This window comes from Platalea leucorodia (assembly GCF_965183815.1).
Source record: "Platalea leucorodia genome assembly, chromosome: 1".
In the NCBI taxonomy this organism is placed as follows: Eukaryota; Metazoa; Chordata; class Aves; order Pelecaniformes; family Threskiornithidae; genus Platalea; species Platalea leucorodia.
Window position 1 is genome coordinate 141,479,468 of NC_138823.1, and position 17,308 is coordinate 141,496,775.

General features: G+C 45.7%; 1 protein-coding gene across 1 annotated transcript; it reads right to left on the reverse strand.

Moving 5' to 3' along the window:
* Positions 1–312: 312 nt before the first annotated feature.
* ASB4 (ankyrin repeat and SOCS box containing 4) lies at positions 313–11,189 on the reverse strand (the record flags this gene model as incomplete). Its single annotated transcript, XM_082321914.1, has 5 exons — positions 10,946–11,189; positions 6,979–7,278; positions 4,004–4,494; positions 2,222–2,335; positions 313–501 (listed from the first exon to the last, which is right to left on the reverse strand). Exons 1-5 carry the CDS (start codon positions 11,157–11,159, stop codon positions 313–315), a joined length of 1,308 nt encoding a protein of 435 aa, XP_082178040.1. The 5' UTR covers positions 11,160–11,189.
* Positions 11,190–17,308: the final 6,119 nt, after the last annotated feature.

The window sequence follows — 17,308 nt, forward strand, 5'->3', positions numbered from 1 at the left end:
TACCAAAGGCAGCAGAAGCATCATTTAAGCTAGGCTGAACAAAGCACGGAAGTATGCGCCCCTGTGTTTGTTTGGAGGGGGGCCTTTCCAGCTCTGCCTCCCCCAGCACGACCCACAGCCTGCAGCTGCAATTCCTCAGTGCAGGGAAAGACAGCAGCTCCGGGGAGAGCCAGTAAATCCCAGCCCAGCATCAGGCTGGCCTGCGACCGTCCAAAAGCGAAGGGCTGCGTCAGGGTTGTGCCTGGACCTCCAGCACCCTGCAGAGGCACGCGGATCCGGGAAGGGAGACGCCGGTGCCCACGCCGCTGTGGGTCAGTAAATGATTCCTTCTGGTTCCAGCAGCAAGTACTTCTTCATGGACGGGGGGATGGAGAGCAAGGGGACTCCTCGGTGGCACCTTTCTGACAATATTGCCCGAATAGCACATCTGCATAAATGCATGAGTGACCGTGGTGAGTTGTTGCACACAGTGAACAAAGAGTCATAGAAATCTTGGTGCCGCTGTAAAAAAACACAAGCGTGTTTTAGGGCAATAAGGCTGTTTTCCTTCCCTCCCTTTCCCCTGCCCACATGCAGCCCTTGGCAGAACAAGGTATAAAGCATAGACAGCCGTCCTGTCCCTTGGAGGCACATCAAGCACCGGGGATTTGGTTTAGCCAAATGCCTGCACAAAATTCTTATGCTTGCCTCAAACATTCAGTGTTAAGTTAAAGACCATGCTGAAATCTTCAGGCTTGGTATGTCTTATATCCATCAGTTTGAGGTGGGGGTTCTGCTGTGATGTTAGTCCTGATCTGAACAGATGCTGCAGCCAGCTCAGGGGCGGTGCACGTGGATGAGTTAATCCCCTAAACCTCACCGCGGGGCAGCGAGGCAGCGTAGCGCCAGCGCTACCGATGAGCTCGCTGGGGCTGCGAACGGCAAAGCACCTGTGGTCTTGCTCATCGCCCCAGTGGCCTTTTAGAATAAATAAAATTGCATCCCCACGAGAAGAAAAGTGCAGATGCTTACAAATGATGTTGAAATAAAAGAAGCAAATGGTAAATCATGCGACTATGCGTGACTTGACCTTACTTTATGTTCTTGCTACTTCACAAATCTGGTTACCCTTTTTTTCAGATACACTTTATGTATTGAAAAGTACAGATTTGTGCCAACAAAATTTTTTTCTTCAATTTCATGTCAAATTTGGCAGCTTTGACAACAAAAATGACAATCTCAACAAAGAAACAGAGGAACAGTAGACTTTTGCAAATAAGAATGTTTCAATATTTCAGATTAAGGTTTTTGTTTGGAGAAAAAGAACTAGTTATTTCCTTTCTAATCACACTTGTAGCTCAGCAAAGCTTCTATTTATTATTATTATTGTTGTTATTGTTGTTGTTGTTATTATTATTAAGGTGAAAAAGGACCTTTAACATTTAATTTTGTGTTCACCCAAAATTGTTTCTTTTAATTTTTTTCTGGACAAAGCTGACCTGAAAAAACAGTTAGTCTCACAGTTCCTCTGGCTATGTAACTCTGCATTATAATACAGATGGGATTCTCTAAACATCAGTGATAATGCATAGCAGATATTGGTGCACTTCAGCACTGATTTGAAAATTTTGAAAAAGCCCAGTATTAATAAAAAACTAGTTTGAAACTGGAATATTGGGACTATGCAGATTTCTGAAGTAAAGGGATAATATGTCAAAGCATGTAGTTTGTCCCACAATTTTGTCTTTTGACAACTTTTACTCTTTGGTCTCTTATTTTTCATTTAAATTCTACCTTGTATTTGCAGGTACCCAGTCCGGCTCACAGAAACCCAACCCATGCAACAGAACCTAAAGATATATAGTCATTCACATGTAACACAGTACTTTTATGACATTTGCTGACTTACGAAAAATACAAATATATGCATTGACAGATGTGAAGAGACACCAATCACAGCCAGAATCTTTGCACTTGCTGAGTGCAGGGACAGCTGAGCTCCTGCCGCACCCCTGACAGGGGGTGCTCCAAAGGATAATGTTGCAATGAAAATGTCTCAAAAATATGTCTTTTGTCAGTGAGTGGCATGCTTTTGTCAAGTGAGTGATATTAAATGGGGAAGTCCCAAATCCTCTGAGGTGTTCTTCTCCTTCAAAAGCATTCTCCCTTTTCTTTGGCCAGATATAGAGAATGCAAATAATGAGCTTGGATTTTACTCAGTTGCAACTCATTAAGAGCTTACCTCAAAGACGTCATCAGGTATGGCTGCCTTCCACTTCGATGTTGATTTGATGTGTTCGTAGGTATTGACGACAATCTCCACAGCTCTGGGGTGGGAATGACAGGCTTGTAGCACCTGCAGGCAGGATGCACAGAGACCATGAGTACCACCAAGAAGCTGGGGCTAGCCTGGATGCCTGGCACTGTGCAATGGGATACTGAGACAGACCCAGCCAAAGAATTACAAGAGGATAAGGTTGAAGACGCAAAAGACAGAAGCCCTGTGTGCACTGCTTAGTGCAAACGCAGCAAGAAACCCCAGGCTAGCCCTCAGTGGAGCTGTGCACACCCCAGCTTAACACCATACAGAAATACTGCCCTGGGTCTCCAGAGCAGTGTAGCTTGCTGATGGGGGCAACTTTATCATCTGAATCTGGAAATAACTTGTTCATAGCTAGGTTGAGTGTCTCGACACCAAGGAAAGCCATGCACAAAGTCCTTGCTCCAGATCATGCAGCACAGGAACAGAAAAAATCCGATCATATTAATTAAAAATGCATTGTTACAGGAAAATTTAAAGAAAGACTGCGAGATAACATAGCTCAGAAGAGAGGCTTCCAAGCCACACGAGGCCCCAGAAACAACCGCTCTGCCCAGTAACTTTAGCTCAGTAGGAAAAAAGCAAAGTCTACTGTCACTCACACGCATGGAATAACACTTCACATTCACACTGTATGGTGCCCAATTTTGTCCCACACAGTAGACAGGCTTTCACAAACAAAACTGCGGAACATCCCTCTGGGATAAATATCATCCTACGTATTTTACAGATGGCAGATGACGGTGTGGAAGGGAGACCTGCTCCATGCAACAGGAGACAGGCGGAGGCAGGAAGAGGAGACCCCAGGCCTGGCTCTCAAACACGCTCTAGGAGACTAAGGGTTGTTCTGTTACAGACAGGGCCAGCTCATCCTGGGCTCAAGAGGGCACAACCAAAAGTTTGGTATTTTTTTCAAAGGCTTCTGGTTGTTTGGCTTGTTAAAACTTTTTATGTACAGTGGAGGAGCTGCAAAATGTTGCTCAGGGCACTGGATGAGAGAGAGTAAGTCCTGACTACAGTAAGCTTACTTAGTTGCCTGGTATAAGAAGTCTGTCAGCTACTTATGTCAGTGCCTTGGGCTTTGCAGACCTTTAGAAATTCTTTGGGAGGGATCCTGCAATTATTTTTCCTTTTTTTTTTTTCCCCATCAACTATGAGCCCAGGCACAGCATTTCCCCTTAATTTATCACATTTCCTGGGAATGAGCCAAAGCTTTACTGAGATCCATCTCATTTGGAATAGATTTTAATAGATTTTTAAAGGTCAGAAGTGACAAACTGAATCTACTGGTCTGATCTCCAATCCTTGGTAGAGGCCATGAGATATGTATTTCGTATAACCCAGTTAAGCCTGTATGGAGCCAGGTTTGACAAAGGCATGTAGGTTTTCTGAAATGGGAAAGCGAATCAGCTCTGAAAAATTAGGCTTGAACCAGCATTTAGAGTTTGGGGTTTCAGGTTGGTTAAGAACAAAAATGGGATCTGGGTCTGGTTTCTGGCATTAGCAACTGTAATTTCACTTCAGTTAAATGATACCACTCTTACACTAGGCTGGCTCACAAGGTTTTGGGCATCCTGGACCCATAGTTTACAAGACTCCAGCAAATCCAGATACTACCAAACCCTGAAGTTTGGATCTCTCATCCCATTCCTGTTCAAGACATCACCTCTCTCCATATCCCTACTGCAGAAAGCCATCCTTAACCTTGTGGAATTGCAGCGGATATATCCTAGCTGCTCCATGATTCAGTAGCAGCTGGTAGCAGATGTCAGGCTGGGCAGCTGGCCGCACAGACGTCACTTTTATGATATACTGTAGTGGTGCACAGCCATTGACATCCATGATGTTTGCTTCTGCGCCTGCCTCCAGCAGCATATGCAGCAGGACGTGATCACAGTTCCAGGCAGCTTTGTGGAGCGGTGATTTGAAATCCTCATCACGAGTGTTCACTTCAGCTTTATAGTCTAAGAGCATCCGACAGATGAGGTGGTGATCCGGGCTGTATATCTGATCCTTATAGTGCAGGGCCCAGTAGGCTGCACAGGCCAGGGGAGTCTCCATGTAGGCATTGAGAGCATCAACGTCCGCTCCCTGTTCCACGTAAAAGGCCACGAGCTCTGGGACACCCAAACGCGCAACGATGTGCAGAGGAGTCTCCTCATCTTGGTTGTTTGTTTTTATGTTCACATTTGCTCCTGTCAAAAAAAAAGATGATGGGAAAAAAATGAAGGCAACGAAATCCCGGTTTGACCCTCTCTCTGCTTGAGCCCTGCTACCCAAGGAGAAGGTGAGGGTGGGCAACTGGCTTGAAAGACACACATGGAAATGCAAATAGCTAGGGACACAGATTCTGCATTTCTTAAGCCTCCAGGAAACCTTTAGAAACTTCAGGTTCTTGGATCCAGCTTGGATATGGTAACTTGGCCCCAAGCTGACAGAATGCCTTATCTGAACACTGTTTGAGAGCAGCATGCAGGTCCAAATCTCTGTGTAAAATGCTTTTTCCTATAAATGAAGAACTGAAGGAGAAAGGAGAGCTTTACTCCTACTCCGGAGAATAGCTCTGCTCAGGTCTACACCCTGAGAACCCTTCCTGCAGCACCTCATTAACTGCGAGCCTGGAAGAAAGGACATTTTACGGTAGATCCACAGATGATATAAAAAAGCCAAAGACCCCAGCCGAGGGTCCGGATCCTGTTTTGAAGCTGGTAAGGGGACCGGTACGGCCGCTCTGTCCCTGCCGAGCGGCTGCCGCAGCTGAGCCAACAGCTCCATCTGCCGAGCAGCGAAGCGGGGCCGCGGCGGGGGCCCGAGCCCCGGCCCCGGCCCCAACCCCGGCCCCGGCCCCGGCCCCGGCCCCGGCCCCAGCCCCGGCCCCGGCCCCTGCGTGGCCGCCCGCCTCCCCGTTTTCCAGCTACCGGCAATTTGCTCTAAAGTAACGCAAGTGACAGTAGGAATGCTACTGAACACTGCTTACTAGAAAAGAGGGAAGGTTGGCAAGAGCCCGCTCTCCAGCGCCCAGCAGAACCGTAAAACGGCAGCGGAGGCTGGCGGGGCGCGGGGCTCCTTCCAGAGAGGGAGGGTGCTGATGTCGAGGACCGCAGCTGGGCAGGCAAGGGCCCTTGAACCCGGGGCCCTGGCAAACTGCCAATAGAGTACTTGTGCAAGGGCAAGCGCACGCTGCGTGGCCACCCCTCTTCTCTCCGGGCTCAGGAAAGCCCTTACATGGCCAGACTTACACTAAGACTGAGGTGTAAGGGCAGGGAGGGAGGAAGAGGAGTCAGAAACTACCTTTGGGCTGGAAAACCTGAGTGCTAATGTCATTAGGCCGTGTTGAGTGTTAGTCGTGTTAGATGTCTCTGAGAGTGTCAGCAATCTAAGTTTGGAGGTGATAAAGGAACGTGGGATCACTTTTGCTTGGTTGGCAAGTTGCCCAAACCAGAAGTGGTTAAACTGCGTTTACCTGAACTGACCCACTGTGACACCACTGAGTGGAGATGGCGGGGCGGGAGATGATGCATCTTGGAAACCTCGGTGCAGGGACATTAACCGAAACCCTGGCTTCGGCTGTTGGGTGGTGCTGTGGTGTGTATGTGCACACCTGCCACGTTTTGCTCCAGACCTTTCCCATTTTGTTGGAAGTCTCGGCATTTAGGTCAGGTGGAGATGTGAGTTTACCGAGTGCGTTGGGATGAAGGGTGGCTTGTAAAGTATTATTATTCTGTTGCTGATGGGTGGGTGGAGAAAGCCTACAGAATACATCCTTTCATTTGCGTTCATCCTGTGCTACATTTTATAAGACTACATTTGACTTTTAAGCTTTTCCGTGGTAGCAAATTCAACTCCTGCTGTCAGGACTGTTTGCTTTGGGCAGGATAAAACTGGCAGCATTTATTTTCCTTTCTACCAAACAAAATATTATGTATCTTTCCAGCAGAAGAAAAGCGATGCAGTTATTCATTTGGGATTGCAGCTTGCCTTGCCCACAAAGCATGCTTGGGCTCTGCATCTCAGGAAAAGCCTTCAATAACGACACATGTAGCAAAAAAAAAACCCAAAAGCATTTGTATTTGCCGTGGCCCAGTGAGATAAATAGGGGAATCTGTCTGTAACTTAAGACTTCAACTGCCTGACTTTGCTGTACCTTTTATGTCTGTCTTTTACTGTGTCCTGAGTCAGCATCCTTGTGTTAAGGAAACAGTGTGTGACACCAATACATTTATCCAGCAGTTACATCATTCATAGCTTCATTTGTTACAGATGACCAGCAGCACAGTGTATCTTACTTCGGGAAAACAAAAATCTTATATCGGTAGCCTTTTTTCCCGAAACCCTACATAGATGCAGGAGTTTGGCTGCTGACAAATGAAGAGATGGTATGAAAAACTGCATCATTTTTCAGGGCCAGGTCTCAAAAAACAAGAGGTTGGAAGAATTTTACTGAGATCAAGGAAATTTGAACAAGAAAGAAGAGGAAAGGGGTGCACTTTTATGGAATGGAGAAACTTCCTCTGATAAAAGAGATCAGGAAAAGGAGTCTGAGATGAAGACATCAGTCAGCTGTGGATGGAAGGGATAAACACACATGTACTTTAACAAATTGCGTCCGAAGACAAACCACAGACCATGCCCACCATCTCTGGGCATGCCACAAGAGACCTTCCAGAGCTTTATCTTACCTCTCGAAACCAGCTGCTGGGCACAAGGCATGGAGGTTCGTGTCGTACAGAAGTGCAAGGGCGCCTGCCCGCTCATTGAAAAGCAGTTCAGCTTAGCTCCGTGGTTGCAAAGGATCTTGAGACACTCAACATTTGCCATTTCACACGCTACGTGGATCGCAGCTTTTCCATTGGGCCGGCAGTTGATTGTAGCTTTGTGATTGAGCAGGACTGAAAGACTCTCCAGATGTCCATACATGACAGCTAGATGAAGTCCAGTTGCCCAGGATATTTTTAATTTGTAGCTAGGAAGCCAGTATCCTGTACAAAGTGAAAATGTATTACCATCCTTGGCAAAGGCTTTTCTTTGGACTATCAACCTACTGAGAATAATTGAGGGGGAAGGAAGGGTTGTAGTTTTGCTTTAATTTACTGTAATTTCACCAGATACAATTTAGTGCACACAAAGTTCTCTCAAGCATAACTTAATTTTCATTAAGTACTTTTACTACACGTGCTGAATAGCCTGCCTTTTGGAGAGATAATTCCCATGTAGATGTACTCTGAAGGCAGCTTTTATTTTTCTTGTGACCTGTGTAGACTCAATCAAAAAAAAATACACTTAGAGCATTTGAAACATCACCAGCTAAAACATATGGGGGAAATGGGATCTTCAGCCCGCCAATAGCTGAAGAGAGGTGGTGTTGGAATAAGAAGGCAGCATTTGCTTAGGCCGGTGACTCAACAGGTAGCTCATCCTGCTGGTTCTGCGTGGGAGATTGCAGGATCTTGCATGTCAGGAGCTGGATGCAGACCTCCAGTGATGCATTGCACATAGATGACCCCTGGCAATGTGGCTGCAGCTGTATCACAGACCTCCTGCCAACTACTGCCCCTGAGGAGCATGGAGTGAGGAGTTTGGAAGCTGATGTAAATTAGGTTGAAGAGCCAAATAGAAGCAGTGACACTTCAGCCTGAAAGCTGGCTCCGAAATGTTTGGATTTTTCTCTGGAAATTTCACAGTGACTTTTTTTTTTACTTACAAACAGGTGTCAGACCAAATAACACTTAAATATTTGTTCCCAAAATAGGACTACATGCTTAATGACTGCACAGAGACAGTCTCAGAATTGATTACTATAATTATTTGTTTAAAAAAAGTAAAACACAATAATAATGTGTAGAAGGGCAGGAGAATTCTAAAACTTCTTTTCTCTTTTTTTTTTTTTTAATATACAGCAGCTGCATCGTAGCTAGAATGTGCCTGTAAAAATTTCTGGGTTTGATTTATCTATTTCTCCTTGAACAAATGCCTGGTTGAATACTGTTATCATGTGAAACACACAGCAAAAAATACTAAAGATGTATAATGAGGTCAAATTAATTTGGATGTTAATCTTTGAATCTCTAGTTGTATATAGTTTTTCAACCTACATGTCATATAGATACAGTTTTTACAGTATTCATGTGTGTTGTATTAGACAGAAAGAAGACAGAGAGGAAGGAAAGAGGTAGATAGAAACAAAGTGGTGGTGGCAGGCAGAAACTTGGATTAAAGTTCTTCTTCCCTCCTACTTAAATTGCAAGTATATTCTGAGGTAGATGCCAGTAATGCAGTTCTTTTACACCTCTAGAAAATGCTAGATTTCCACCAAAAGGTTATATTTATAAAATGGACAGTCATGACAGCAGCTGCACCTCCTGCTCTGGCATGGCTGCACTGACTTGTTCCTGACCAATATAAGCATTTATTAGTGTCAGCGTGTGAGATGTCAGGGGTAAGAAACTGTCTACAGAACGTGGCACCCACTGTAGGACTAAATTTTGGGGACTACCAAACCCAGTGCCCAAGGAACCCAAGCCGCGAATGGCAACAGCAGGCAGCCCTGAGGCACCTGAGTGCCCAAGCGGGGCGACAGGCTCCTCTGCAGCTGCTCAACCCTCTCTCAACCTGCTGACTATCCAGGTTACATTGGCAGCTTTGGTAAGACAACTTTTTCATCATATGCCCCCGAACTGGGCACAAAGTAGGTGGGCTATATCCCAGAATGTATGCATATAGCAGAGCAAATTTCTTAAATCAGCTCGCTGTCTGAATACACATGCGGCATTCCCCCTTGTTACCAGTGAGCTGTGGAGCACTGCTGGCTTATCCCACACAGAGCTGGGTTTCACATTTCTGGCCAGATGTGAGCCATAAATGATATGCAACAGCAGGAAAGTGATCCTTAAAAGCCAAGTTATCACTTTATATAGCCACAATTTCCCTGCCTGAGACCACTGTTTATTTCCTTTGCCTGTGCTGCTGCAGGTGAGCTGTGCTCAGACGTCCCGAGGGAGCATCTCCCATGTCCTCTGCCCAAACCTGCAGACATCTCTGAGCCCAGAGGGATGGGGACCAGGCACTGAGCAGAAAGCAGACATGGGCTCCATGGGAGGCCTCCTTCAGCTTGCCTGTTTCTTTGGTTAGAAACATGAAAAAGCCGTGGCACACACGAGGTCAGTGTCCCTGGGAGCTCTCAGCTTCTTTGGAAGAGAGGAAGAAAAGCCACTCTGTCACCTGTGGCATTTCCTTTCCACTTCATCACTTAGGGCTGTGGCAAAGCTCAGGCTGTCTGAATGGTGGGATGGTGGGGCTTAATTTTTCTCCCCTGTCCCTCTTCAAGGAAACCCCCCTCTCAAATCACCATTATCTGGGATTCAGAATAAAAGTAGAATTTTCGCGAGAGTTGATAGAGTGCCTTCTGCCTTTCGGACAAAAAAAGTGAATACACTGCTGTGATTTAGGCCATAGGCTGCATTTACCTCTCCACCTTTTGGAGAAAGGAGAAACTTCTCCAAAAGAGACAGGTTCATGTTTGCAGTCAAATGATCTGCAATTAAAAATCTATGCATTAGTCCTGTAGTCTCAAACCACAACCAGAATGCATCTCAGCCTGCTGAGGACAGAAGAAAAGGTATTTTAAGAGACATTCATCACTGTGTCGATTAGTTCAGACACTGTCCCCAGGGGACGTACAGCATGACTGCATTATCCTCACCCTAATGAAATCAAAAGAACAGAAGCCAATCATTAAATAAGAGGTAAACACAGAAAATGAGAAGAGGTGGGATATTGCCCCTTCTTTATGCCAGAGGAAAGAAAGTGCGTTGGCTGCGCTGCTGAGGCTGGAGGTGTTTATCTCCACATATGATTAACTTCTGGCAAAGGCTGATCATTACTGTTTTCTAGAGACACATGAAGAGTCTGTTAGCAAGTAGGTCATGAAGTATGCTGATTTTAGCAGAGAGCGAATTTGCTTTATTGCTTTAAGTTTTAAGTTTTTGGTAATGAAACCAGTGTCTGGCTGAGAACTGGTTTGGGTTTTCTATGCTCCAGAATAGATGTCTTCTCTGGTGTGTTTTTCCAGATGATTTTTCTGTTTTGATGAACTAGCACACCCTCGCTTTCTGTCAGTTTGAAAAATAAATCTCCTCCCATCCAGCAACATCCAAGGTCCACAGGATTTCCTTAGCTCTCCTGAACTAGGGAGAATTCACTCTACTATTACTGTAAACTGAAAAATGGAAAAGATTTAATATTTCATGTTTCTAAATGGTCTGTATATGTGACTGGGTACATGCAAGAAATGTATATACCACACATAGCCCGCACGTGTCTATTCTGGGCTTTGCACCCAAGTTCTCTGCAAGGAAACGGCAAAGGACTCCTCTTTCCGGACTCCTCTTTCCGGACTCCCCTGAAGCTGCAGCAGCTGCCTCGGCGGCACAGAGGCTCAGGCTGGTCTCTGGCCTGCCCTCCGCCAAGCCCGGTGGGTACAGCTGATAAGCTCCCCTACTGCGGTGACCATGGCCCTATGAATCTACTGAGACGTTACTGCCTATGAATCAGCTTACGCTGCAGCTTCAGAAGAGACAAAAGGCCACAGTTTCTTGAAAATCACTCAAACCCATCTACTTTGTGGCTGGTGAATGCTGCCACATTTACCTTGTTTGTAGGATGCCAGAATCAGGTTTTCATCTTCCACTTCAAACACCGTGTCCACGTCTATTTTCTTTTGGCTCAAGAGCTCTTCCAGTGTTTCAAAGTCATTGGACTTCAGGGCTTCGAGAAAAGCCTTTTTCACCAACTTTGCAGCTGCAGCTCGAGTCATTTTCTCCTCCGTATTCTCTCCCTCTTTGTATGTCTCCTCCAGATCCATTTCCAAACGTATTTGTTTGTGCTGTGAAGAGGGGTACACTGAGATCACAGTTGCATGCTGAAGTTCCTGAAGACCAGAAGGTAATTTTATCACTCGGTCATGCTGATCTGCTTGTTCTATTTATATGAGGAGCATTTCAGGCATCGAAATGCCACTCTTAGATATCACCACACTCTTTTTATGAAAGCGAGGACAGACACACTAGCAATAACACCAAAATAAGAGCTATCTCCATGGGCTTTATACACATTAAGCTTCATTAACCACATGGTTACCCTCTGCTCCTGCCATACACTTACATTAAAAGACACTAGCCCCAGGTGTTGTTTCTCAGCTAGAGAAGCACTCACATTTCCTTTCATCGTTACCATTGCTGATTTATTGACTGCAATGATGTGATGCTCTGTCTGCCGATGCCTTGTAATTAGTGCATTTCAGAAAAAAAAAAAAAAAAATCCCCAAGGCAGTCTTTCTGTGGGAGGTAGCTCACTCTTCACCAGGACAGCGTTCAGCATGTTGGTCCTGCTTTCATTCCTCCAGCCATCAGGCAGGCCTCCACAAGAGCCCCCCACCGCACAGGTCTCACAGGTACCCTGAGCTGTAAAGCCCCAAGGGATCATGGTGTTGATCTAGCCTGGTCTCCTGTATAATACCCTGAGCAGCAGGATTTCCCTAGTTTGCTCAGGGGCACTGCCACAAACAGTGCTCCCAGGAAGGAGAAATGCTGGGATGCGGGGGCTGCAGAGCCATACAGCCGTGTTTTGTGGTGGGGGACCTCGCACACCGCAGGGGACTAACACGCGCATTAACTCACGTGCAAGCACAGGAGGCCACAGGGGTCCACAGGCTCTTCTCCTTCCCCCTGCACACTCTTCAGCTAAATTCAGACCCTTCCCTGTGCTCCAACTACCTTTCCCTCTCCCTCGCAACCCCATCACCCACTGAACACTTCTCTATTTGACGGTCTTGTCGCTGTGTTGACAGCAGTCTGTGATGATGCAAACCCACACGTGGCCATCATGACCTGCTGCCATGTATCATGTAGAAGTGGTTCACACCTGCACCCACTTGGGCTGCTTTATGAGACCATAGCTAGAAGAAGACTACCCACCCTTGATTTAAATCACCCAACAAAGCAGACATCACCACAACCATTAAGAAGAAATTTTCATGTTTATCCTTTCTGGGAGTTTGGCTGCCAAGTGGGCTGATGGGGAAACGTGAGCCAGGTGATACTGGAAGCTGGAGCAGCCTCTGTGTTTGTAGGGTTTCCAGGGGCCAGGCTCCTCAGGCAGCCCCATGAGGACCTGCAGGACGCCCATCCATGGGAATGCTCACCAGCTCTCTCCTAGAGCCAGTGCTCAACAAAGGTGCTACAGGACAGCTGTACATGGAAAACTATGGAATTTGTGAGTACCTTCTACCTGTGTACTTTTGGATGAAGAATAATTTATAAAACTACTTCCCTGAGGTATTGCACTTTGTGACAGACACAGTGGGAAGGAAAACGGCTTGCCCTGGTGCTATAGGTCCCAGGCAGCTCATCTGGGTGTTTCTAGGCTTACTTAAGAGGAGAGTCAGCATCAGGCTCTCCATACCTTTGCATTCCCTCCTGCATGACTGCCTCCCTCTCTGTTACTTTCAGTAGTGGATGACTCCACTTCATGATTTTAGAAAGTGATAATGCTTGTCTGGCATGGGCAGAGGGACAAGGTATGAACTCCAGATCTTACAGGCTTCTTGTTACCTACACTGTATTTTTTAAACACTGTATTCCCGAAAAGTCACGGATGCACAAAGCACTGATACGTGGCTGCAATCAATTGTTCGCCTCAGCTACGCTTTTTGAAATGGACTAGCTTTTCATCTATCATCTTTTATAAACAGGCATAGATGACACAAGGATATTCAAGCTAGCTGTATACTGAAAGGATCGTGCCAGCACATCTCCATACTGGTGTGCTGCTTGAAGGTCGAGATGCACAAGCACGTTGCTGTAACAGATTACTGCACATGTGCTGATCCATCGTGCTTGCTCTTGGTTGACAAGCAAGGTGAAATAATTTGTGATGGCTTGGCCCACAGTGAAAGAGAAAGCTGATTAAAATTACCTCACATCTGTCATGGTCCAAGAGGATGCACAGGGACAGCACCTCAGACCAGATGATGCACTACAATTTGCTCATCTTCAGTAATTTGTGTGGCCCTGCTCTGACTCTCATGGAAATTTTTCTTAACATTGATTAGCTTAAAAGAGAGAAAGGAAACAATTATAGATACCTATAGCCTTTATAGTTAGTGTTTTTCTGTAAGCTGCATTAGGGTCTAATCTTGAAAAGCCTACTCATATGAGTGCACCAGTGGTTTCAGTACAATTACATACAATGAGGAAATGGTTTTATGTTTTACATTGAAAAATAATCACAAAAAGTTAGATTGACTTTTTAAAGCATGACATACGAATTTTTATTAGTTTGCCTGAAGTATGGTAAAAATATATTTAAGAATACTTAAATGGTATAAGTCATTGGTGGGGCAAAGGGACCAGTTTTTACTATGTATCTAAATTTTTGCTATCCACTTAATTTCCTACAGACTTCTCCCCCACCGTACCACAAGGTGGCAGTTTGATTTTGAAAGTCAAAACTGATGTCCTCCAAGCCCTAAGGCTGCCAGATATCCTGAACATCTCACTGTGAAACAATAGCTCATCGCTTGTTTAATATAAAGAACAGTACTAGTATTTACAATATTTATAGGTTAGACTTGAGGCCACTGTGACGGGTACTGTGCACTCACACACTGTATCCACTAAGAAAACCTGGTTTCCACATTTAGGATCAATTGTCTAAATTACCCAGCTAACGCAAAGGCCCATTTTTACCAGGGAGGCAACTCCTGCCCCCGAGGTTTCCTTCTGCCCCACACAGTGCCACACAACACGCTCCTGTTCACAGGACAAGCCGCAGGCGCACGAACACCTGCACCTCCTGGGGACGGGCTGGATCTGCCCCTCGTACGTGGTTACAGCAGGTCAGAAGAACCAGGTGTGAAGGGGCACAGCAAGCAAGAGGAGAGCAGGCAGTGCTCTTGGGGCGCACACTGCTTTCCACTTCAGGCGATGGGACTGTCGTCACTGGCTTCAGATGGGCTGCTGAGGACCCTCTCCAGCAGGGTTATCACTGGCTTGTTCCAAAGTCCACAGAAGTCAAGGGAAATATTTCCACTGATGTCAGTGGGCCATGTCCTTTATTGGGTTGGGCACCAAGCAGCAGAGCTGAGCCAGGGAAAGCTGCCTGGAGGTGAGTGCGTGAACACCATCGTGGTGGGATTATGAGACGGATGATAGGTAGCACAGGAGTTTGTATGAAAATCAGAGTTGTGACTGCTCATGGAAGACAAAGACAGCCTTAAGAAGAAAATAAGAAAGGATATACTGGCAGGCTGTGCAGAGTGTGTCTCCTGAGGAGCCAGGGCCCCTCCATTGGCGCTTGCTGATGCAGAGCAATGATCTACTGGCAGCTACATAACTCACAGCAGTGCTGGGAACAGCTCGAGCAGAGTTTTGGAGGTGAAAATCAACATCCTGAACTCTACGCTGGGGCAGGCAGAAAGCCAGCAAAAGGAGAAATGCTCCGAAAGGACAGCAGTGATGCAACCGGGGCAGTGGAGGAGCTGTTGCTAGCTGCAATACAGAAAAGCCTGGCAGCTCCCGGCCAGCTCCCTGCCAGACAGCCTATTCTGCAGCAACCCTGTCCCAAAGGCAGCGCTGGTGGGGGTGGGTATGGAGAGCAGGGTCACCTACCTGCAGCTTTAGCAGGGTTGTTACAAATCTTCTCCCCCTGCCACTTAAATTGGGGACCTTGAAACACTGCCTGCAGCCTCCAGCCCTGAGCCTTGCAGCAGTGCATTGGCACGCTTGGCTGGTGAGGTTTCAACTCTGCCCTCTCCTTCCCTCAGCAGGTCGCTGGCTACAGCGGGTTGCTTAAGCAGTAGTAACACATGCGCCGTGAGAAGCTGTCTGTCCTGCTCTGAAGCCTTATGTATTAAGGAGGGAAATGTACTGAACATCAGATCTGTGGGCCTGAAGCAAAAACAGATCCTTGAGTTAATCCCACTCTTCTGAACAGCGCCTGCTTGTAAAAATACTGTCGCAGTAGTGATCATGCTCCCCGCGCTTTGCTGTGGCCTTTACAGCATCTGCAGCATCAGGCCAAGTCTGCCACACTGCTGCCCACTCTGTGGGCCTTGTATATCCCTTGTGTTGCCAAGTATATCCCTTCTTTCTTCTTGACAGCTCTCCCTTCCCAAGCTTGATTAAGCACAGCCCTCTTACTTATTCATATCACACATCTTTTTGCTAATATTAATATTGACTTCTTTTCACTGCTGTACATCTTTCTGCCTGCTTTAGCCCTCACTATATTTTATCTGATTTTCTTCTTCCAGAATGCTGACTCTGTGTGAAGATTACATAAATCTTCTCCATGCTTCTTGCTTTATTTCTTAGTAGGAAAAAAGCTCTTTAGCTGTGCCAGGTGCAAACTATTTTCTCCAGGTGCTCAGCTGTAAATCATCTTTTGAGAAAAGTCCTCTCTGTAAATTCATCCCTGTGGCTGGTTAACCTGAAACCTTCTTAGTATCATTAGTTTGGAATCCTCCTCTTGTTCTTTGTTGTATTATTTCACTTTTGTTCTCCTTTGCTAGGGATAGGGGAAAAAAATAGTCCCTGATCCTCAAAGGCATTTAGACATAAACCCCTCAAGTTGCTGGAAGTCAAATTCCTAGGAGCTGGGAACCTATGTATCTATGAGAGTCTGGGCCTTCTGTTTTTGTTTTCAGTAAAGCAAGTATAAATTAGAAATATGGATCAAGCAAGGCGCTTAAGCCTTAAGGTACATACGTGTTACAAAACCAAAGGTTGATGCCAACAATCCTGAATTTTGCTCTTATGGAACTTCATGTCTGAAGACTTCATGGCAAAAACTTAGCCCATCCTTCCGTGGGTTTCATTTTGGCTTTTATGCCTGGTATTGCCATCTTCAGCTACAGGGATCCATTTCCTTCATTCCTACACATTGTTCCAATTCCTGCTATCAGTGCATTTATTAGGATGTCCAGAAGCTCAGGGTTGGATTAGCTATTGATGTTAGGGTATTAGCTGTTGAATTGAGGATGTTTAAAAATAAGGAATAATCTCTCAAAAATTACTACTAAGATAATATAATTATTAGTTTGTTGCTCTATCAAAACTATGCACAAAATGCACTTATTCTGTGAAACAGTTAAAACAGATACCATATTTACCGAGACATAATGCTTGTAGGTTCTCTTTGATTCAAAGGGTATGAGTGTTGTAAACAGGCTGCATGGACACAGACAGAAATTACAATCAGGTGGACAGTATTTTCAAGGCATGGAAAAAACAAATCTTGCCTATCTATGCTTAGTGGAAAATTCTTCTCATATATTTTGCAGCTTGATGTCATAATATCTGACAGTATTTAAAACAGTAGGATTTTGCAACCAAACTTAAAATGTGAATCTCTTCCACTTCTTTCCTCCTGGTGAAGTGAGGCATGGACTATGGGTTTAAATGAAGCCTGTGGAAAGCAGTACTTTAAAGACAAGTGTTCCTTCACAGCAGCGAGACAAAAATAATTCATTGCCCATAGAAAGGGCCCCGCAGGCGGCTGTGTCTCGCCTACCCTCTCTCATGCCCGGCTGCCCGCTGCTTGGCCGCGCTCCCTGGCAGGGCTGGCCGGGGCTGAGCGCCGACACTGGTTGGCCGAAGATGAGACGTTCTCAGCAGGCTCTTCCCAGCAACTTTTGCCTTGCCTGACGAAGTGAAATTTGTGCAGAGCTGAGATGGTGTACGTAAGATGGGTCCTAGATATTAAATTCTTTCCCATATATTAAATATGTATCAAATAAAGTGACAGGGGTTTAGGGTAAGCAAACAGCCAAAGTGTGAAAGGATCCCCAGTTTTGCAACTGCTCTAAAACACCAATCTTTTTGGATCAAAATACCAATATATGAAGGAATATGAACACACTGAGCAGAAGCTGTACTGGTATTCTTTGAACAGCCGTCAAGCAGCCTAGGAATAAGACTATTCCTGCTCTGAAGGACTGAACCTGAAGTGATG